Source organism: Arachis ipaensis, chromosome B9, assembly GCF_059453495.1.
Source record: "Arachis ipaensis isolate K30076 ecotype BB chromosome B9, ASM5945349v1, whole genome shotgun sequence".
Classification (NCBI taxonomy): Eukaryota; Viridiplantae; Streptophyta; class Magnoliopsida; order Fabales; family Fabaceae; genus Arachis; species Arachis ipaensis.
The window spans coordinates 111,569,531-111,592,978 of record NC_142444.1 but is presented as its reverse complement, the minus strand read 5'-3'; the positions used below and the strand labels follow the sequence as shown (position 1 = coordinate 111,592,978).

Below are 23,448 nucleotides of genomic sequence, written 5' to 3'. Positions count from 1 at the left end.
TCTCTGTCTCTTGTGCCTTGATTGTTATCTATCATTTTGCTTGCTTAAAACACATGTGCTACTAACATTTCATTGTGTAAGACATTCATGATCCATCTTAGCCCCATAGCCATTATTCTAATTGTTGCTTGAGGATGAGCAAGCATTCTGAGTTTGGCAAGGAAAAGAGAAGAATAGAGGAAAAAGGACAACAATAATGAAGATGAACTACAAGGTTGTAGAGTTCCTTTTCTTTTCATTTGTTTCAAGCACTATAAACTGCATGATTGTCTTTACCTTCTCTGTATGCATGTGTGTATGAAAAGGCATAATTTGATTTCTAAATTGCAACATGGTGCTGTGCCATTATGATTACCAACTTGAGTTTTGTGAATTCAAAAGCAATAAAGTATCATGATCATAAACAAACAAGGCATTAAAGAAGATTTTAGCATGTGCATAAAAGTATTGGAAAGCTAGTATGTTTGATTGTTGCTTAATTGCATTGGATTTTATTTAATTGAAGTTTTCATCTAGGACATTTTGTAAAATCTTTTGAAAATCATGAAAACCTTGAAGAGGCAAATACAATTAAAGCAAGAAAAGAAAAAGGGAAAGAATGAGAAAGCTGAAGGCTCTGAGTACCAATGGCAATTTATTTGTTAAGTACTTGTGGTGTTTATGTATCAAGCCAAATGCTTGAAAACAAAACACTTAGAAGTCAAGGTTAGGCTCAAAGTGCAAAAGCACTCCCTCAAAGCTCAAGGCTCTGAGCATCAATGATTAGAGAGTCAAGAAAAGAAAAGAAAAATGAGCTTAATGAAGTCCTCTAATCAAATGCTTGTGGTGCTTATGTATCAAGTGGTAATACTTGAAAACAAAGCATTTAGAAGTCGTAGCTTTGTTATCAACTCATGGGGCAAAGCACCCATAAGGAGAAGCTAATAAGAAAAATCAAAAGCTTGCTTCAAGGAAGAAATATAAAGAAAAGATTTCATAAATTGAGCTAGATAGAAGCATCAATCATTTACATTTCTTTTGTAATTGTAGCATGCATAGAAAACTAGCTTGCCATGAACATTGAGTTGCTATTCTTCTTACCTTGGATTGTCAATCTCTATTGCATGATTCTTTTCTTGCTTGGGGACAAGCAAGGTTTAAGTTTGGTGTTGTGATGACATGTCATCATGTCATGTTTTTCTATGCTTTTTCTTTGTTTTTTTTAGGTTTTATGCACTTTCTTGAGCCATAAGTAAGCCAATTGGGTAGAATTTCATATTTCCTTTGATTCAATCAACCATGGATGAATTGATGCAATTTCATGAGATTTTGTGCTATAATTATCATATATTATGAAAGAATAACAAACTCATGATTTTGAGCATAGCTTTGATGTGTTTGATTGATTGATGATAGGAGAAAAGAGCTTTGAAAGAAGGTTGAAGAAAGAAGAAAGGGCAAGGAGCAAGAGAGAACAAAAAGCTTGAGCAAAAGCTTGCCCCAAACTTTAGCTCAAACTTTTGGAAGAGTTGAAAACACCCTGGATGGAGCAAAAGCTTGCGCCAACGTTTGCCTCAAGCTTTTTGGCAAACGTTGGCACCACAAAACAAACACCCTGGAGGAAAAAGCTTGCGCCAACGTTTGCCTCAATCTTTTTGGCAAACGTTGGCACCACACCAACATACCCAGGGGAGAAAAAGCTTGCGCCAACGTTTGCCTCAAGCTTTTTGGCAAACGTTGGCGCCACACATGCATACAAGGGGTATACTTCCAACAAGAATAACTTGAGCTACAGAGCTCCAAATGAGGTTATTCAAAAAGCAATGGAAAGTAGGAATCGAGAGCTTTCCAAGCATATATGGCACTGCATGGTGGACACTAAAATTGAGGGAGAAAACTGCCCCGCAATGTGCATAAACGAACATGGTGGCAACCTGCAGTGAGGCCAACTGACCTCTGCACCTTCGACGGAGTATAACTCGAGCTGTGGAGCTCCAAATGATGCGCTTCCAACAGCATTGAAAAGTAGACATTCAGGACTTTCCAACAATGTATAATAGTATGGGGTGAACAATGTGTTTGAGTCTCCAAAATCTGGCATTTTCGACCACGTTTAAGGCAAACATCGCCTCAAACGCTGCACACCAAAGCCAGCGACCTTGTCCTCTTCAAAGGGGTATAACTTGAGTTGTAGATGTCCAATTGAGGTGATTTCAATTGGTTTAGAAAGCTGACATTCAGAGCTTTCCAACCATATATAATAGTCTATAGTTGGCATGAAATTGGCAACATTGACAAGCGGATAAAGTAGCACCCCAAGAGGCATACAAGAGGGATCCACGTTTGGCTCAAAGTTTGACCTCAAACTTTGGCTCAAACGTGGATGGCAGCAAGGAAGGCTAGCTGATATGAAAAGTTTGAGTAAAAGTTTGACCTCAAACTTTTACTCAAGCTTTTCTGGTTCATGGCCCGGTTCACAAATGGGTTTCTCTCCAACTCCAAGAGCGATCAACAGAGGCCATCTTCAACCCAAATCCAAAGCACGCAAAGCCCATTATCATCACTCAAAGGCACAAGAGATAGATAAAATAGAAATTTTATTTAATTGTAATTTGTCTTTAATTTCACTTTCATTTTCATTTTTATTTTGTAAAAAGCCTATATAAGGCATCATTCTCATTTTAGAAAGGAGGTTGGCTCTGATAGAGAGCATTGAAGGCTGGCTCCACGAGGGAGCATTAGGAATAGAGAACTCTCTCTTTAGTTTTTTTCTTTGTTTTGAATCTTGGGTTGAGAATTGAAGGAATTCTGTTTCATTCTCACTTTGAGATTTCTCTTGTTTTTCTTCTACAAAATTTCAGTGAATTAATGATTTGTATCAACACTCTGTTTACTGCTTTCATCTTCATTTCTTTTGCAAATTGTTCTTTATTGGATCAAGGAAGGACTTGAGATCTAGACTTATTTTCTAGTCTCATTGAGCCCCTGAGATCTTCACTTGTCTTTCTAGATTTCACAATTGATTTGAGTTTTCTTGCTGATTTACTTTTCTGCTACAATCTCCTTCTCTGCAATTTTTACTTTCTACTGCATTGCTTCCAATTTACATTTCCTGCACATTTACATTCTACACTTTAACTTTGAGCTTGCTGCAAATCTGAATTTACTTTTCTTGCCTTGGATCCATTGCTTTCTTTAATTTCCAGCACCCAGCCCCCCTTTACTTTTCATGCAATTTACATTTCTTGCAATTTAAGTTTCAGCTATTTTACTTTCTTGTTCTTTAAGTTACTTGAAATTTTACTTACTGCACTTTATAATTCCTGCAAATTTACATTCTGTTGGCTTCAATTGTCACTCAAATCACTCAATGATAGCTTGACTAAACTAATCACCCACTAAAGTTGCTTGATCCATCAATCCCTGTGGGATCGACCTCACTCACGTGAGTTTTACTACTTGATGCGACCCAGTATACTTGCCGGTGAGTTTTGTGTTGGATCGTTTTCCACACATCAAGGTTCAATCTTTAAATTTTAGAATCATATCTTTTAGTTTCTTGTTAGTCAAGTAATCAATTTCAATTTTCAAAATCAAATCTTTTTAATTTCCAATTCAAATCTTTTTCAAAATGATTTTCAAACATATCTTTTTCAATTTCAATCATATCTTTTTCAAAACCACCTAACTAATTTTCTCTCTCTAATTTTCGAAAACTCCTATCCACTTTTTCAAAATTCTTTTCAATTAACTAATTGTTTCAAATTTTAATTTTAATTTTATTTCTCTTTTTAATTTTCGAATTCTAACTAAATTTTAAAATAAAAACAAAAATATTTTCCTTTTAGTTTAAATTAAATTCGAATTTTTCCCCCTTCTCTCATCTCCTTCTATTTATTTATTTATCTACTAACACCCCTCTTTCACTCAAAAATTCGAACCCACTCTTCTCCTCTGTGTTCGAATTCTTATCTTTTCCTTCTTCCATTCTTCTCTTCTTATACTCATATAAGGAATCTCTATACTGTGACATAGAGGATTCCATATTTTCTTTTCTGTTCTCTTCTTTTTCATATGAGCAGGAACAAGAATAAGAACAATCTTGTTGAAGCCGATCCTGAACCTGAAAGGACTCTGAAGAGGAAGCTAAGGGAAGCTAAAGCACAACTCTCTGGAGAAAATATGACAGAAATTTTCGAAAAAGAAGGAGACATGGCCGAAAATAATAACAATGGTTGAGATGTAAGGAAGATGCTTGGTGACTTTACTGCACCAAATTCCAACTTACATGGAAGAAGCATCTCAATCCCTGCCATTGGAGCAAACAATTTTGAGCTAAAATCTCAATTAGTTTCTCTGATGCAACAGAATTGCAAGTTTCATGAAGAAGATCATTTTCAGTTCTTAACTGAATTCTTGCAAATCTGTGATACTATTATGACCAATGGGGTTGATCCCGAGGTCTACAAGCTTATGCTTTTCCCGTTTACTGTAAGAGACAGAGCAAGAATATGGTTGGACTCTCAACCTAAAGATAGCCTGAACTCTTGGGATAAGCTGGTCACGGCTTTCTTAGCCAAGTTCTTTCCTCCTCAAAAGCTTAGCAAGCTTAGAGTGGATGTTCAAACCTTCAAACAGAAGGAAGGTGAATCCCTCTATAAAGCTTGGAAGAGATACAAGCAACTGACCAAAAAGTGTCCTTCTGACATGCTTTCAAAATGGACCATCCTGGATATATTCTATGATGGTCTGTCTGAATTATCAAAGATGTCATTAGACCATTCTGCAGGTGGATCCATTCACCTAAAGAAAACGCCTGCAGAAGCTCAGGAACTCATTGACATGGTTGCAAATAACCAGTTCATGTACACTTCTGAAAGGAATCCTGTGAGTAATGGGACGCCTCAGAGGAAAGGAGTTCTTGAAATTGATACTCTGAATGCCATATTGGCTCAGAATAAAATATTGACTCAGCAAGTCAATATGATTTCTCAGAGTCTGAATGGATTGCAAGATTCATCCAACAGTACTAAAGAAGCATCTTCTGAAGAAGAAGCTTATGATCCTGAGAACCCTGCAATTGCAGAGGTGAATTACATGGGAGAACCCTATGGAAACACCTATAATCCCTCATGAAGAAATCATCCGAATTTCTCATGGAAGGATTAACAAAAGCCTCAACAAGGCTTTAATAATGGTGGAAGAAACAGGTTTAGCAATAGCAAGTCTTTTCCATCATCCTCTCAGCAACAGACAGAGAATTCTGAGCAAAATACATCTAGCTTAGCAAATATTGTCTCTGATCTATCTAAGGCCACTCTAAGCTTCATGAATGAAACAAAGTCCTCCATTAGAAATTTGGAGGCACAAGTGGGCTAGCTAAGTAAAAGAGTCACTGAAACTCCTCCTAGTACTCTCCCAAGCAATACAGAAGAGAATCCAAAAAGAGAGTGCAAGGCAATAACCTTACTTGGTGTGGCCGAACCCAGAGAGGAGGAGAAAGACGTGAATCCTAGTGAGGAAGACCTCCTGGGACGTTCACTGACCAATAAGGAGTTTCCCTTTGAGGAACCAAAGGAATCTGAGGCTCATCTAGAGACCATAGAGATTCCATTGAACCTCCTTTTACCATTCATGAGCTTTGATGACTATTCTTCCTCTGAAGAGGATGAAGACATCATTGAAGAGCAGGTTGCTAAATATCTAGGAGCCATCATGAAGTTGAATGCCAGTTTATTTGATAATGATACTTGGGAGGATGAACCCCCTTGTTCACCAATGAACTAAGTGCATTGATAAGGCAGACATTGCCTCAGAAGAAACCGGATCCCGGAAAGTTCTTCATACCTTGTACCATAGGCACCATGACCTTTGGAAAGGCTCTGTGTGATCTTGGGTCAGGGATAAACCTCATGCCACTCTCTGTAATAGAGAAACTGGGAATCTATGAGGTACAAGCTGCAAGAATCCCACTAGAGATGGCAGACAAATCAATGAAACAGTCTTATGGATTAGTAGAGGACTTGTTAGTAAAGGTTGAAGGCCTTTACATCCCTACTGATTTCATAATCCTAGACACTGGGAAGGATGCGGATGAATCCATCATCCTTGGAAGACCCTTCCTAGCCACAGCAAAAGCTATGATTAGTGTGGACAGAGGAGAGTTGGTCCTTCAATTGAATGAGGACTACCTTGTATTTAAGACTCAAGGTTCTCCTTCTGTAACCATGGAGAGGAAGCATGAAAAGCTTCTCTCACTGCAGAGTCAACCAAAGCCCCCACAGTCAAACTCTAAGTTTGGTGTTGGGAGGTCCCAACAATGCTCTGAACATCTGTGAGGCTCCATGAGAGCTCACTGTCAAGCTATTGACATTAAAGAAGCGCTTGTTGGGAGGCAACCCAATGTTATTTAATTATATCTATTTATTTTCCATTGCTATTTTATGTTTTTTTTAGGTTGATGATCATGTGAAGTCACAAAAACTACTAAAAAATCAAAAACAAAATGAAAAATAGCATTAAAAACAGCTCACCCTGGAGGAAGAGCTTACTGGCGTTTAAACGCCAGTAAGAAGTATCAAACTGACATTTAACGCTAGAAAGAAGCATCAAGCCGGCGTTAAACGCCAGAAATAAGCACCAGACTGGCGTTTAACACCAGAACAGAGCATGGAATTGGCGTTAAACGCCATAAACAAGCAGCAAGCTGGCGTTTAACGCCAGACATGCATTCTAAGGGCGTTTGCACACCTAAATGGAGCAGGGATGTTAAGTCCTTGACCCCTCTGGATCTGTGGACCCTACAGGATCTCCATCTACCCCACCTCTTCTTCTCTCCTCTTCACACCCTTTTCATACCTCTCTTCCCCAAATACCCTTCACCAATCACCTCCATACCTCTTCCCTAAATATCCTTAACCACTCACATCCATCCACTCTCCCCCATAAACCCCACCTATCTCCAAAATTCAAATTCTTTTCCCTCCCAAACCCAACCTTAATGGACGAAACCTACCCTCCACCCCACCCCTATATAAACCCCTCAACACTACTCCATTTTCACACATTACAACCACCACTTCTCCCCCTTGGCCGAATACACCTTCTCCCTCCATCTCCTCCATTTTCTTCTTCTTCTACTACTTCCTTTCTTCTTTTGCTCGGGGAGGAGCAAACCTTTTAAGTTTGGTGTGGTAAAAGCATTGCTTTTTGTTTCTCCATAACCATTAATGGCACCTAAGGCCAGAGAAACCTCAAGAAAGAGGAAAGGAAAGGCAATTGCTTCCACCTCTGAGTCATGAGAGATGGAGAGATTCATCTCAAAGGTCCATCAAGACCACTTCTATGAAGTTGTGGCCAAGAAAAAGATGATCCCTGAGGTCTCTTTTAAGCTCAAAAAGAGTGAATATCCGGAGATCCGATAAGAGATTAGAAGAAGATGATGGGAAGTTCTCTTTAATCCTATTCAACAAGTCGGGATCTTAATGGTTCAAGAGTTCTATGCAAATGCATGGATCACTAGGAACCATGATCAAAGTAGGAACCCGAATCCAAAGAATTGGCTTACAATGGTTTGGGGGAAATACTTAGATTTCAGTCCGAAAAATGTAAGGTTGGCATTCAACTTGCCAATGATGCAAGAAAATGCACGCCCCTACACTAGAAGGGTCAACTTTGATCAGAGGTTAGACCAAGTCCTCATGGACATATGTGTGGAAGGAGCTCAATGGAAAGTTAACTCAAGAGGCAAGCCGGTTCAATTGAGAAGACCGGACCTTAAGCTTGTAGCTAGAGGATGGTTGGAGTTCATCCAACGCTCAATTATTCCTACTAGCAACCGGTCTGAAGTTACTGTAGACCAGGCCATCATGATCCATAGTATCATGATTGGGGAGGAAGTGGAAGTTCATGAGATTATACTTCAAGAATTCTACAAGGTGGCTGACAAGTCATCCACTTTGGCAAGGTTAGCCTTTCCTCACCTCATTTGCCACCTATGCAATTCGGCTGGAATTGAGATAGAGGGAGATATCCTCATTGATGAGGACAAGCCCATCACTAAGAAAAGGATGGAGCAAACAAGAGATCATGGACCTCAACAAGAGCATGAGGAAATTCCTCACCATGAAATCCTTAAGATGCCTCAAGGGATGCACTTCCCTCCACAAAACTATTGGGAGCAAATCAACACCTCCCTAGGAGAATTAAGTTCCAACATGGGACAACTAAGGATGGAACACCAAGAGCACTCCATGATTATTAGAGAAGATCAAAGAGCTTTGAGGGAGGAGCAACAAAGACAAGGAAGAGACATAGAGGAGCTCAAGAGCACCATTGGTTCTTCAAGAAGAGGAAGACGCCACACTCACTAAGGTGGACCCGTTCCTTAATCTCCTTGTTCTTATTTTCCTGTTTTTCGGTTCTTGAGCCTTATGTTTTATTTATGTTTGTGTCTTTACTATATGATCATTAGTGTTTAAGTATCTATGTCTTAAAGCTATAAATGTCCTATGAATCCATCACCTCTCTTAATTGAAAAATGTTCTAAAAACAAAAGAACAAGAAGTACATGGTTTTGAATTCATCCTTGAAATTAGTTTAATTATTTTGATGTGGTGACAATACTTTTTATTTTCTGAATGAATGCTTGAACAGTGCATATGTCTTTTGAATTTGTTGTCTATGAATGTTAAAATCGTTGGCTCTTGAAAGAATGATGAAAAAGGAGAAATGTTATTTGATGATTTGAAAAATCATAAAAATGATTCTTGAAGCAAGAAAAAGCAGTGAATAGAGAAAAGCTTGCGAAAAAAAAAAGAGAAGGCAAAAAAAAAAGAAAGAAAAAAAAAGAAGCAAGCAGAAAAAGTCAATAGCACTTAAAACCAAAAGGCAAGGGTAATAAAAAGGATCCAAGGCTTTGAGCATCAGTGGATAGGAGGGCCCAAAGGAATAAAATCCTGGCCTAAGCAGCTAAACCAAGCTGTCCCTAACCATGTGCTTGTGGCGTGAAGGTGTCAAGTGAAAAGCTTGAGACTGGGCGGTTAAAGTCGAGGTCCAAAGCAAAAAAAGAGTGTGCTTAAGAACCCTGGACACCTCTAATTGGGGACTTTAGCAAAGCTGAGTCACAATCTGAAAAGGTTCACCCAATTATGTGTCTGTGACATTTATGTATCCGGTGGTAATACTGGAAAACAAAGTGCTTAGGGCCACGGCCAAGACTCATAAAGTAGCTGTGTTCAAGAATCAACATAATGAACTAGGAGAATCAATAACACTATCTGAATTCTGAGTTTCCATAGATGCCAATCATTCTGAACTTCAAAGGATAAAGTGAGATGCCAAAACTGTTCAGAGGCAAAAAACTACTAGTCCCGCTCATCTAATTGGAGCTAAGTTTCATTGATGTTTGAAATTTATAGTATATTCTCTTATTTTTATCCTATTTGATTTTCAGTTGCTTGGGGACAAGCAACAATTTAAGTTTGGTGTTGTGATGAGCAGATAATCTATATGCTTTTTGGCATTATTTTTACATAGTTTTTAGTATGATTTGATTAGTTTTTAGTATATTTTTATTAGTTTTTAATTAAAAATTACATTTCTGGACTTTACTAGGAGTTTGTGTGTTTTTCTGTGATTTCAGGTATTTTCTGACTGAAATTGAAGGACTTGAGCAAAAATCTGATTCAGAGGCTGAAGAAGGACTGTAGATGCTGTTGGATTCTGACCTCCCTGCACTCAAAGTAAATTTTCTGGAGCTACAGAAACTCAAATGGCGTGCTCTCAATTGCGTTGGAAAGTAGACATCCAGTGCTTTCCAGCAATATATAATAGTCCATACTTTGCCCAAGTTTAGATGACGCAAACTGGCGTTCAACGCAAGCTTTCTGCCCTATTCTAGCGTTAAACGCCAGAAACAAGTTGCAAAGCAGAGTTAAATGCCAGAAACAAGTTACAAACTGGCGTTCAACTCCAAGGAAGACCTCTACACGTGAAAGCTTCAATGCTCAGCCCAAGCACACACCAAGTGGGCCCGGAAGTGGATTTCTGCATCATTTACTCATTTCTGTAAACCCTAGCAACTAGTTTAGTATAAATAGGACTTTTTACTATTGTATTTATATCTCTGGTTAGTCTTTGACTAATTTTGGGGTTCTGAGATCACGTTTAGGGGGCTGGCCATTCGGCCATGCCTGGACCTTGTTCTTATGTATCTTCAACGGTAGAGTTTCTACACACCATAGATTAAGGTGTGGAGCTCTGTTGTTCCTCATGAATTAATGCAAAGTACTATTTTTTTTCTATTCAACTCAAGCCTATTTCTTCTCTAAGATATTCATTCGCACACAAGAACATGATGAATGTGATGATTATGTGACGCTCATCACCATTCTCACTTATGAACGCGTGCCTGACAAACACTTTCGTTCTACATGAAAGCAAGCTTGAATGCATATCTCTTAGCCTCCTGATCTACGATCAGAGTCTTCGTGGTATAGGCTAGAATTATTGGCAGCCATTCTTGAGATCCGAAAAGTCTAAACCTTGTCTGTGGTATTCCGAGTAGGATCTGGGAAGGGATGGCTGTGACGAGCTTCAAACTCGCGAGTGCTGGGCGTAATGACAGACGCAAAAGGATTACTGAATCCTATTCTAGCATGATCGAGAACCGACAGATGATTAGCCGTGCGGTGACAGCGCATTTGGACCATTTTCACTGAGAGGACGGGATGTAGCCATTGACAACGGTGATGCCCAATATACAGCTTGCCATGGAAAAGAGTATGAATGATTGGATGAAAGCAGTAGGAAAGCAGAGGTTCAGCAGGAATAAAAGCATCTCCATACGCTTATCTGAAATTCTCACCAATGAATTACATAAGTATTTCTATCCTATTTTATATTTTAATTATATTTTAATTATAAAATCTCCATAACCAATTGAATTCGCCTGACTGAGATTTACAAGGTGACCATAGCTTGCTTCAAACCGACAATCTCCGTGGGATCGACTCTTACTCACGTAAGGTTTATTACTTGGACGACCTAGTGCACTTGCTGGTTAGTTGTGCGAAGTTGTGACAAAGAACTAAGATTATGAACGTGCGTATTAAGTTTTTGGCGCCGTTACCAAGGAATGAATGATCACGATTTCGTGCACCACCCTTCTCTCAAGAGAAAATGGGAAGGCATATAACCAAATGTCAACCTCATCTGCACCATGCCGCCTAGTAGTTGAACAAGCTATTTGAAAGTCTCTAAGGTGCTTGATGGGCTCTTGAGTGGGTAAACCATGGAATTTAGGAAGTAGATAAATGAATGTAGTCTTTAGTTCGAAATCGGCAGTCAAATTTGGATGACGCACTTGAAATGGTTGGAGAGTGAAATCCAGAGCTCCTGCCTCCTTGAGAGTAATCTTTCTAGGAGTGACCATAGTATTGGTACCTAAATCAATGAAAGAGGTGTTAATAGATTTAGTAGGAGAGGAACTAGTTTCTTCCTTAAATGATGCTTCGGATTCAACCTCCGGTAAGATTAGTGAATTGGGTGAAACCCCTTCACCACCCTTGGAGGCTAACCAACGCCGAGCTCGCCTAATAAGTGAAATGGTTCTTTCAATTTCAGGATCAAAGGGGGGGCCAAGCTCGGATTCGGTAATGAATATGTCATTCAATAAAAGAAACATAGAGCTCATGGCAACAAAATATATTAAGCAAAATACTAATAAATACTTCTAATAACAAAAAAGAAACACACAAATAAAAGATAAAATATAATTATGTAAATATAAATATATTTACACCAACCAATAAATTAGCACACATATGCAAGTTCCGACAACGGTGCCAAAAATTGATGAGCGGATAAATGCCGGTCAAGAATTACCAAAAGTATTTTTCCAAATTAACGTTACAAGTATAGTCTTGACCAACGAGATTTTTGCTATCGAATTTAAAATGTATCGCAAGTGAAATGAATAATCGGGAGTAAAATCTCGAGTCGTTTCCCTAGGAGTTGACACAAAATGCAAATTATTGGTTGTGATTTTCCTGGAAATTTTCAAAGTTGAGAACAAGAGAAATAAATAACTAGAGATTAGAGCAATAAATAATTAGCAAGAGTTGTAAAATAATCAATATAGAAAGCCTTGGTTAAGGGTGAGAATTGGAAATTCTATCGTTATTCTCTTTGTCCAAGTGTGATGGTAAAAGCTCATTGCTCTCACTTAGTTATCCTCTAACAAGTGAAGGAAAGTCAAGTGAAACAATTAACCTTAGCTCATAAGTCCTAGTCACTTCGTAGAGAAGAACTAAAGTTGGTGAGTTTCAAGCCAATTGGTAATTTCCAATTACAAATTAATACTTGAGTATAACAATTCAAGTGGCTCCATTTATCAACCCCCAACCAAGTAAGGAAATCTACTCCATGATATTGGATGACATTTCCTCAAACACTTGATGAGCAAAGATAAAAGACATGATAATAAATAGGAAAATGATTCAATTCAAATTACCACTGAAAATAATTAACAAGAACAAAATAAGCAATAACACTATATGTAGAAATAACTCAATACATTTATAAAATTCAATCATAAAAAGATCCAAACATGAATTTAAAATAATCAAATGTAAGAGTAATAAAGGAACTAGAAAAGAAAATTATAAGGAAGATGACTCCGATTGAAGGTAGCAACAGCTCTCTCAAGATCCAATTCAAAGCAAAAGTAAGAAAAACCAAAAACCCTAGAGAGAAGTGGGAGTTTCTCTCACTAGAATTCGAAAATAAAAAACTAAGCTAAAGTGTGAAGTCCCTCCAGTCTCAGCTCCATCCCAGCCTCTAGTATGCATTTTCGGGCTTGAAACTGGGTCCAAATTAACCTAGAAATCGCCCGCAGTAAGTTCTGTTAATTGCAGCACGTGACGCTCGTCACGCGTACGTGTCAGCCACGCATATGCGTCAGTGGGCTCTGTACAAGGTCACACGTACGCATCAGTCACGCGTACGTGTCAGTGAAAAATGGCTTGATCACACGTACGCGTCAGCCATGCGCGTGCGTCGCCGCCAGCTTCTCAAATCTTCAAATTCTTGTGTTCCTTCCACTTTAGCATGCTTCCTCTTCATCCTCTATGCCATTCCTTGTAATCACTTAACACACATATCACGGCATCGAATGGTAATAACAGAGGATTAAAATTAGCGATTTAAAGGACTGGGAAGCATGTTTTCAATCATAGCACAAATTTAAGAAGGAAACTTAAAAACATGCAATTTACATGAATAAGTATGAGAGAAGTTGACAAAACGCACTCAATTCAGTCCAAAATATATCATAAAATAGTGGTGTATCATAATTCTATGCTAAACTTTAGCTCTTTTTTGGTGCCTATCACTTTAGACAATTGTATTCCGTTTCATAAATAAAATATATCTATTAACTTAAAAAAAAAAAAAAACTAAACACAACTTGCGTTTGCATATAACAAAAATAAAAAAACTAAAAAATATAAAACATAAATTACATTTGTTCCAAATCATAACAGGATAATTATCCCAGGCATATTCATTTTAACAAGATTTGAAATTTTTAAATTTTGAATTTTACTTTAGAGAAGAAAGTGTGATCTCTTACAATTTCTTTTATAAGTAGGACCAAGAGAAAATATGAGAAAAAAATTATTTAAAAATAAAAAATTACACTTTATCCTCTAAAATAAAAATATAAATTTTAGAGAATTCAAATTCATTTTAAACGTGTATCACCAAAATATTTTCCATATTTAAATTAATCATCCCAATTTTGATTGATTTTCTTATTTATTGAATGTTGCACGAATTGTGATGCATTGTTATATTAAAAAGTCTCGCAAATAAGCAGATTTTAGTAATTTTGACCAATAATTAACTAATATAAATATTAAATTGTCTTCAATAAATAAATTTTATTAATTTATGTTTATAAATTCTGACAAATATCAATATAAATTGTGTTGATTTATATATACAAATTATATATTTTATGTGTATAAATTTTTTACAAATACTAAATATAAGTATAAATTATTACTGACAAAGTATTAATTCAAAATAATAATATTTACGGATAATAAACGTTGTTATTAAATATTAATAATTTTTAAAGAACTAGTGAAAATAAATAGAATTGGAACAATACATAAAATATTCAAACGTAGTGTTAATAAGAATCTTATTTTAAAATTATTATTTTAAAATATTATTAAAACTACAATTTAATTTTCAATATATTTATTAAAATAAAATTTAAATGTTTACTAATAATAATAATAATCTTTAACACCTAATAAGAACAAACTTGGTCTTAACGTGCGAGTCAAAAAGCTTGGTCTAATTTGCATGACCTCTCAAGGCGGTAAACTCGCTTAACGCCTAAGATTTCGATTCCACGTTCCCTCTCTTTCATTTTCCCAAACACGCACTACTTTCTCGCTAATTCCCATAAAGAGAAAAAATAAAAAAAATTCAAAATTCCCATTTCTCCCTTCTCTCTTCTCTCTTCTCTCTTCTCTCTCGCCCATTCCACAACATTAAATCTATTTTATTACATTTCCTTACATATACAATTCGGAAAAATTTTGATCACAGATAAATCCAACGGCCGCCATCAAATCTAATCTTTCAGACGCAAAAAAATCACACACAAACAATACATCACGCACTAACTAAACAAAAAAACGATCGTTCCCTCCTCTTTTACCCTTTCTCTCTCTTTCTCTATCTCTCTCCTTTGTTGATTTTCATTTCCTCCACCACTCTCTGCCGTCCATTTCTTTCACCTACACATCCAGATCTACAATATTTTGGCCTTTCCCCGACGAGATCTCGCCCCACGCGCCGCACACACTGGACCACGCGCCAGCCACCGTCTCTTCCTCCTCGATCATGGTCGTTAGTGGAGGGAAGCCTCTGAAGCGCATGAAGAGGAGAGTCACGGCTGATTTCTACGACTTTCTCTCGTTCCCCTCCCCATCACTCGCCGCCCACGAGGGCTTCGCCGGCGCTCCCTTCAGATCTGCCGTCCGATCCTTCCTTACGAAGCACGCGCTTCTCCCGCCGCCTTCCGCGCTCTTCCCTCATCTGCTGACATGGCAGATCCTCTTCCGTGTTGGCGACGTCGCCGGCGAAGGGGGTGCGGAGTCCGGTGGTGCGGCGGCGGTGTGCCTCGACATCGTGGAGGAGGATGTTGCCAGATCCAGATCTGTGTACTGCGACCAGTGCCGAGTTTTCGGTGAGTTGACTCGCCAGTTAACCGACTCGGTTCGGTTTCCTTTTTTGAGTCGCTTTGGTTTCATCGTTGTTTTTGTTTATTTTTACCGGTTTTTCTCCGGTTGCCGGTTTCAGATCACACCTATTATGCCCAGTACTGACCTCTGTATCTTGTAGGAGGAAACCTGCAACTTTATAAAAATAAAATAAAAATGAATAAAAAAGAGAACCTGGTTAGTTAGCCTGAAGTTATCATGATGTTTCGCGATATGAAATTTTTATATCAATTATACTCTTAATCATAATAAAAAAAATCATAAGCATAACAGTACCATGGATAGGGTCGCAGGGTTATCTAATGAGAAGGGGATAATCATAGTCAGTTATTAAATCATTAGAATGAGAATGACAGATAATTAATCCGGTAAAACGGAGAGTAGCTTAAATTTGTGGCGGATGAAATAACGATAAAATGCAGATATATTCGAGGTGCTAAGAGAAAAAGAAATTGCAAGTACCCGGGGGGTATTGGGTGGGAATGGGGCCCATCTTGGTTGGGTAGGTAATAGGTGACTAGGTGGGAGGGTGAAGAGGTGCCACGTATTTTTTTTCCTGGTTTAAATGAGGACTTTTTTTAGTTTTTGGTCTTGTTGCGACATTTCAGTGGCTTTTGTTTGTGCTGTCGTTGTTGCGTAACAGCTTTTATTATTATTATTATTATTATTATTATTATTATTATTATTATTATTATGTGGTCCAACTGTCCAAGTCCATCTTTGTTTTTTTCCGCTCTTTTTGTTCAGTGGATAATTGGGCTTTGTTATCAAACTCATGTGCCACGCAACGCATCCAAACAAGTATTTTGGAAGCACGTTGTTCTTTCTTTGACTACGATGGTGGTCTTTGTATTTATTTATTTATTTTATTTATTAATAAATATTAATTAGATTTTGCCTTACACTTTCATGAATAATATTATATACTATTAATTATTACTTTTTAATACGTTTATTGTTCGACATAATTAACATCATAATTAAACTATTTTTTGATAATTTACCAATATGATTGGATAACAATATATGTAACAATAAAGAATTGAACAAGTTTGATAGCGGAATTTTTGTGATGGAAATTTCAAAAACACATATGTTTGATGTTTAGGTTGGAGCGGCCATCCAGTGTGCGGGAAACGTTACCATTTTATAATCAAAGCTGATGGAAGCTCCATTGGTGGGTACCATAAACCATGTATGTGCTGTGGAGATATCCTGCACTTGTCAGAATCCAAGTGAGTAATCCCTTCCACGTAATAAGTGTCTTTTCCCCCTAATTTTTTCCCCTTCTAGTGTGTTTCATGGAAATATTGTCATGTGAACTTTGTTTCTCTGTTCAACTACCTGTCGGAGGGATAAATACCTTAGAATCAGATGAGTTAGTGGAATGAGGCAGTGCTATATATGAATTGTGAATTTCTCGGTTTAACCGTGCCATGCCAAACCATGTTTCTGGATTCTAAAATATAGTGCAGTGAGAGAATGTTCTATACATCATGTGAACGGTTTCAGGGGATAAAACCCTCCAAACTCATATGAATGGCTCTGGCTTATGTTGTGACATTTTGCCCTTTTTTTTTTATAATTCATCTTCAGGTGTAAGTCATGCAACCATGCGACTACCACTGATGATGTGGAGGACTGGGTGTACCACCAGTTAGAGAATACGACACATCTCTTACATGGTGTAGTCCATGCCAATGGTTATGGGCACCTTCTACGCGTTAATGGCAGAGAAGGTGGATCTAGATATCTTTCTGGTTGCCATATCATGGACTTCTGGGATCGCCTATGCAAGACACTTGGAGTCAGGTTACGATTCTTAATTCTGATTAGTGTTTAGCACTTGTTTTTTTTTTGACGAAGGTTGGGTCCTGGAATACTTACAATTTCGGTTTTCTACTAGTCTCGCCCGTGAAACTTCTTTCATTAACATGGCATCGAGTTGAGAAAAATGATAAAGAAGTAATGATTGTTTAAATTAAACTTGATGCTACATAAGAATACACCGATTTTAAAATTACCACGTTATCTTGCTCTCTTTTGGGCATCTAGAAATAGCTTATCCTTCGTGAAAGTTGGCATGGGTGAATAGTATACCTTTGTCATGCGTAAAAGTATTTGCATGCATATACCTTTGTGTTACATATAAGTGTTTATATGGATATAGCTGAGTGTTTAACCCTGAAGTTTCTTTTCTACATGAACAGAAAAGTTAGCGTGATGGATGTTTCAAAGAAATATGGGTTAGAGTACCGCCTACTCCATACAATCATGAAGGGACATCCCTGGTATGGTGACTGGGGTTATCAATTCGGTTCTGGTAGCTATTGTCTCACGCATGAAGCATACAAGACTGCGGTTGACAGCCTATCCAATTTGCCCTTGTCTACCTACCTGTGCCAAGGACAAAATTCTTCCCTCTCTCGTGTCCAGGGCATGATTTCATACTTTCAATCTTTGTCAGACCATGAGCTTGTAAATGTAAGGGACCTCTTTTGTTTTTTGATGGGTTTGATTCATGATGCTCGCGACACTGCAACAAAGGTTGATGACGTGGCCTGCAAGAAGCGCCGTGTTAACGATTCTGGACTGTTATGGTCTTGGGAGAAGAAGGATATTGAACGTGTGGAGGAAGCCATGCTCAAGGTGTTGCGTGCAGTGTCTGGGTCCAATTGGGTGAGCGCTCGAGCTCTTAGGGGTGCAGTCTGCAAGTTGGCCTCTACAGAGCTTCTTGATTATTGCCTTGGAGGACTGGGAGGAAAAGTGGTCTATGGTGGAATGGTTGTTAATGCCCGATGCAACCCTCAAACTGGAACTTTTGAATACAGGTTAGGCTTCTATATGATTTTCGTAGGGGTATTTACAATTCTGTGTTTTCTAATTTTGCTGCTTAGAAGGCCATACACATAAGCTTAGAAAGTCAGTTTCAATAAATTTAAACCACTATTAATTTATTATTGATTATTATTGATGCTTAGCCTTGAAATACTGATGTTTTTCTCAAAATATAGATTCTATTGATTAGTTATACTCGGAAGATTCTCTCTTGGTTTCTCTTGGTCCTTTGCATGGTATTGTTTTTATCTGACTTGAATTGGTTCTGATACCTATGTATGTGCTTCTTTTTGCTAGACTTGAGGCTGCAAATGGCTCCTCCTTTGGAATTATTGCAAACAACTCTTCTGGTTCAAAGTATCCATCCAAAGAGAATCTCCTACAGTGTTTGAGATATTTATATGAGGCTTTGCTTCACCCTCAGATGATGGTAAATTATGCCCCCGAAGGGACAAGGGTTCTTGCAATGAGTTCAGCTCAGAAGCTTCTTGATTGCAAGCAGTTTGTGAAAGACTACACTCCTGGGATGCCCCCAATGTCAGACCTACAGAAAATACGAATATCATGTCGGGTTGAACTGGTGGATGAAGCTGAAGATCCTGCAGCCAAAACTCCACCGGAACTGATTGTGCTGCCTGCAGATGCCACTGTCTCTGATGTTAAGATCGAAGCAGCAAATGCTTTCCAAGATGTATATCTGATGTTCAGAAGATTTCAAGTTGATGAGCTACTTGGCTATAGCGGTGTTGAAGATCCCACCCAGGTCAAGCACTTATTAGGATCAGAAGAACTCGCCACGGTTTGTGTCCGTGGAAGATGCATGGCGAAGAATGGGCTGAGCAAGTTCCGAATGGAACGAGGACTCGAGAGGTGGACCGTAGATTGCAATTGTGGGGCGAAGGATGATGATGGGGAGAGAATGCTAGCTTGTGACGTATGTGGAGTTTGGCGGCATACTAGGTGTTCTAACATCCGCGACATTGATCCCGTTCCAGCGCGATTCGTTTGCCCAAAATGTCAAAACTCTGACCAAAATCCCAAGTCTCTTGGGCACTGCAAAGAGGTGACAGTGACCAACGTTAGTGCTAGTGGTAGCTGCTTTGGAAATGGCTTGCCAATGCCTTCTGATGTTCGTTAAGATCAATAGATGTGTATAAAACAAACTTTGTTTCTGTTTTGTGTTTTTTGGGCCTGGGCCTGAAAGAACATGTACATAACACAGATTAGGTGTTAAAGTTAGGGATGGCGAGACCAAAAAAGAAAACTTAGGGATGGCATCAGGTAACAGAGCATGTCTTGTTGGTATTTCAAGTTCTACCCTCTTTTTTTGTATATATGATGACTGACATAAACTTGTGTGTAGCAAGAAAAATATTAAAAAAAACCCACTAGAATTTAACATCTAAGATTAAGGCATTGGGACTGTGGTTGGTACTTGGTACTAGCTTGCATCTGTGGGGTCTGAGATGGTTTTGTATAGCACCAACCGTGACTGAATTGAATTATTTGGTGGTAAGATAAGTTTCAACAATTTTGTAACGGTCTTGCTAAACCCTGAAAAGGTTTGAAAGGTATTAGGCCTGAGAGAGTGTTGTATAGATACATTTTTCTAATTCCACTACAGCCATAGAAAAAAAAACCCTCTATGATTGCCATTGACGACACTTATAATCACATCGATTGCTCTTCTTTGATCTATATTCATCTTTGGCAAGTTTGTAGTGAACTCATTATGTAGAACATCAACGTCGAAGTTCAACTCATACATGATTAATCGATCTTCTAAATGAAATTTGGGCATTATGGCCAAGGCATAGAGGAAGAAAAGGGGAATGATTTGCATCCTATTGAGCTTAAATTTGAGGCTCATTGTGCGTGCTTCTTATGGCTCTTAAGGATGGCTTGCTAAACAAGAAAGAGAATAACATATCCTTTTAAAAAAAGCTACCAAAACCGAATCGAAAGGAGATGAATTAGAAGTTTTCCTTCACTTTGCTGAATTTTAGATGGAGAATAAAAAAAAACGCAGAAGGATGAACTAGGATTTTTGGTTCTTGAAGAAATGGTGAAATGCTTATGGAGTTTGTGATGGAAATTTATATGAAGCAAAGCTAAGTGCACTCTCTTTTTCTTCTCTCAAGGCTTTTTGGCCTTCTCTCCCTTTTCCTCGCTATTTTCTTTTTTCTTTTCCTTAGTAAGTTACTAAATGTGATTATGATATAAAAGTAAAAGAAGTGGTGGAAAAAGAGAGCATATAGCTCGTTGGGAACAAGGATGGAAGAGATGAGATTGAAGTTAATGTGCCAAATCCTTGGCTAGTCATACTTATCTCTTGTTAACCTTGGTTAATTAGCTAAGGTTAAAATTCAACTAATGAAAGTGCTAAAATGATAGAGAATTTTAGTCATGGAGAGGGAGAAGGGTGGAAAATTGTTACTGTATGATAAAATAATGGATGGTTATAGAGAATCTTACTGTATGATAAAATAATGGATGGTTGAGATTTATTCATGAAAGAAATAAATAAGAATAAGTGGTTAAAATTATTCTTGGAAAGATAATTACTAAGTAATTATCTTGCCTTAGGTTTTTTGGTATGAATAATACTAGCATAATTTATGATTCTGGCTACCTTCTTCTCTTTTTCTTTCTAATTCTTTCTCTTGTTCCTACTTAGTAACTTAGTATTTAGCAAGGGATGGAAGCAAATATCCGTATAGAGAGAGAGAGGGTATACTTGTTGATTTTGATGGAGTGATAAAATTAAATTTAATTGTTATTTTTTTACTTGTTCTCCAAGTAAAAGCTTTATCCAGAGTCGAGTTTATTCGCAGTTAATTGTTTGGGTTAAAATCACTAAAGAGAGAGTAATTAGGAGAGAAAATTCAGCTATATGACGGAGATAAAGAACTTATTTACTTGGGAGAGAAGAAAGAATTCATAGTCTCTAGAAGATGTATGCTGAGTATTAGGCTAAGATTTAACTCGAATTAATTTTACCACGTGGTAAAATAATGAACGGCTCAGTTTTATTCTTAAAAGAATAAACAAAAATGAGTGGCAGACTGCTAAATAAAAAGATAACTATCAATAAGGTAATTATATTATTACTAATTTTACGGTCTTTAGTGCGCTGACTTTTATCCCGACATGCACAAAATCATTACTAATTGCAATCCTCACTATAAAACGTCTCTAAGATAATTTAGCTAGACAGTGGATTAAGAATGAGTGTGAAAGATCTCTCTATAGTCAAATTTGACCAGAAAAATTTATTACTTATTTATTTTCTTATTTATTATTTATTTTTGTTTTTTGTTTTTTTTGTTTTTTTTGTTTTTTTGTTTTTTTTGTCTTGTTTTTTTTTTCTATTTCTAGGCCTACATCACTAAGCTATGATGAGTCGTGATTCTCAGATTCTACAGAATAAATCGCAAAGTAGCCAAAATTTCAGTTTATCAAAAATTAAATCCTTACACTTCTAACCTTAATTGCCTTTAATTATCACCACCGATAATTGCATGTTCATCATAGAACATGTCTTAATTAAACGGATGATATTTTCTAACAGGGTAATGCTAGGTAGCCAAAAAATAATTATAATATAAAAATGTCATGTAAAAATTTTTATTCTCTTGATAAGCAAGTGACATACATTTTCTTATCACTTATCCTCTTTATCACCTATCATTTTGCTGCATATTTGGAGTCATTAATGTTCTTTCCAAAATCAATTTCAGTTTCTCTTAAATCAAATCTCTAACATCTCTCAATCACATTATTATCCATTAAATGTAATAATTCTCTGCAAAAATTATGAAAGTTAAATAATTAAAAAATTTAACAACTTCTACTATACAACTTATATTTTACATATAGACTATTAAAAAATAAAAAATAAAAAATGAAATATAAACAAAAATTTAAAAATAATTTTTTAAAACTAATTATTAACTCGTCATATTAAAATCAATAAATAAGCATACATATAAATATTAAAAAAATATTAAAATAATTAAAATAGCGACCTACTAGTGCACATATGAGATAATTTGAAGAATACAATAAGACGTATAGTTTAAAATTTGATAATATTAATTATAAAAATTTATTAATTATAGACATCATAGGTATAAAATTATGAATATTATGAGTATAAATTATGGATGTTATTAATATGAAATTATAGATGTTATGTGGATAAATTTATGGATGTTATGAGTAAATTTATCAATTGAATAAATTTATTTAAGAATTTGACATTTTTTTAAATTTAATTATGATAAAATTTAAAAATATCTGTGTTAACTTAATAGTTACTTATGCAATAACTAAAAAATGATACGTGTATGGTTGTAATATTTAATAAACATGAATTTAATTTTTAGATGTTAGTTGTATGTAATTATGGATGTTATGTATATAAACGTATGAATGTTATGTGTATGAACATAGTAGTACAATATAATTATAAATACACATAAAAACACAAAAAAAAAAAAAAACGGTTTATTACCATACCTCATCAAAACTAGTTAAAAACAATTTCTTGTAAAATTTCTTGGCTTATACACTATTGTGCTTGCAATGGTGTTATTCTTGTGATTTTTGAATGAATATAATTGAATTAACATAAAGTATATATTAGGATAGGTTTCATGTTTCATATCTCCAATAATTAATGATAAATACCACAATGGACAAAGAATCAATTGCAATTATTTAATGTAATTGATATTATAATTACCGTTCTTAAATATAATTATTATTAATCTTTATTGTATTTTTATATATAAAAATCAAATTATAAAAAAAGAATATTAAGTATTGATTACAATAATGTCTAATAAAAAAGGGATATGATTTTATAATTAATATCATTAATAAGTAGATTTGATAAGAACGGCGATAAGTAGAATAATAAGAGAGTGGGATAAAAAATAAAACTGATATTAAATGATATAAATGAAGTGAATTATAAAAAATTTTGGCTAATTATGGCTGAAAAATTTTGATTACCAAACTTTTTCCTTTCTAATAATATAATGAATTATTCTAAACATAAAAAAATTATAAAGAAATAATAAGAATATATTAAGTTAAATTTTAAATTGATATTTATTCTCATTTATTTTGGATAACTTCAGGTATAATTCAATTAATTTTGAATAAAAGATTTCGATCAATTATTTTGCATGAAGATTGAAGATAAGAAAGACTTTTATGAAGTTATAAGATTTAAAAAGATAATATTAAAAGAAGATTTAATTTTGAAAGATATGATATGCACAGCTTGGAGAGTAAGCATACGGTTTTTGCTTCCTATAAA

The 23,448-nt window shown here is 36.2% G+C and overlaps 1 protein-coding gene and 1 long non-coding RNA gene across 2 annotated transcripts; one reads left to right on the top strand and one right to left on the bottom strand.

The window, feature by feature from the left end:
* Positions 1-14,365: 14,365 nt before the first annotated feature.
* Positions 14,366-19,525, top strand: LOC107617953 (PHD finger protein At1g33420). The gene is made up of 5 exons (XM_016319855.3): positions 14,366-15,247; positions 16,390-16,516; positions 16,878-17,093; positions 17,492-18,112; positions 18,417-19,525. Exons 1-5 carry the CDS (start codon positions 14,902-14,904, stop codon positions 19,255-19,257), a joined length of 2,151 nt encoding a protein of 716 aa, XP_016175341.1. The 5' UTR covers positions 14,366-14,901; the 3' UTR covers positions 19,258-19,525.
* LOC107617955 (uncharacterized) lies at positions 14,582-15,692 on the bottom strand. The gene is made up of 2 exons (XR_001615109.3): positions 15,558-15,692; positions 14,582-15,416 (listed from the first exon to the last, which is right to left on the bottom strand). It is a non-coding gene; the product is annotated as an uncharacterized LOC107617955 (long non-coding RNA).
* Positions 19,526-23,448: the final 3,923 nt, after the last annotated feature.

Bases quoted from the DNA above. Each gene is read 5' to 3' on its own strand.
- LOC107617953 (XM_016319855.3), top strand. From the start codon at position 14,902: ATGGTCGTTAGTGGAGGGAAGCCTCTGAAGCGCATGAAGAGGAGAGTC. The intron at 16,517-16,877 runs GTGAGTAATCCC...ATTCATCTTCAG, and splicing joins CTGCACTTGTCAGAATCCAA to GTGTAAGTCATGCAACCATG. The intron at 17,094-17,491 runs GTTACGATTCTT...CTACATGAACAG, and splicing joins TGCAAGACACTTGGAGTCAG to AAAAGTTAGCGTGATGGATG.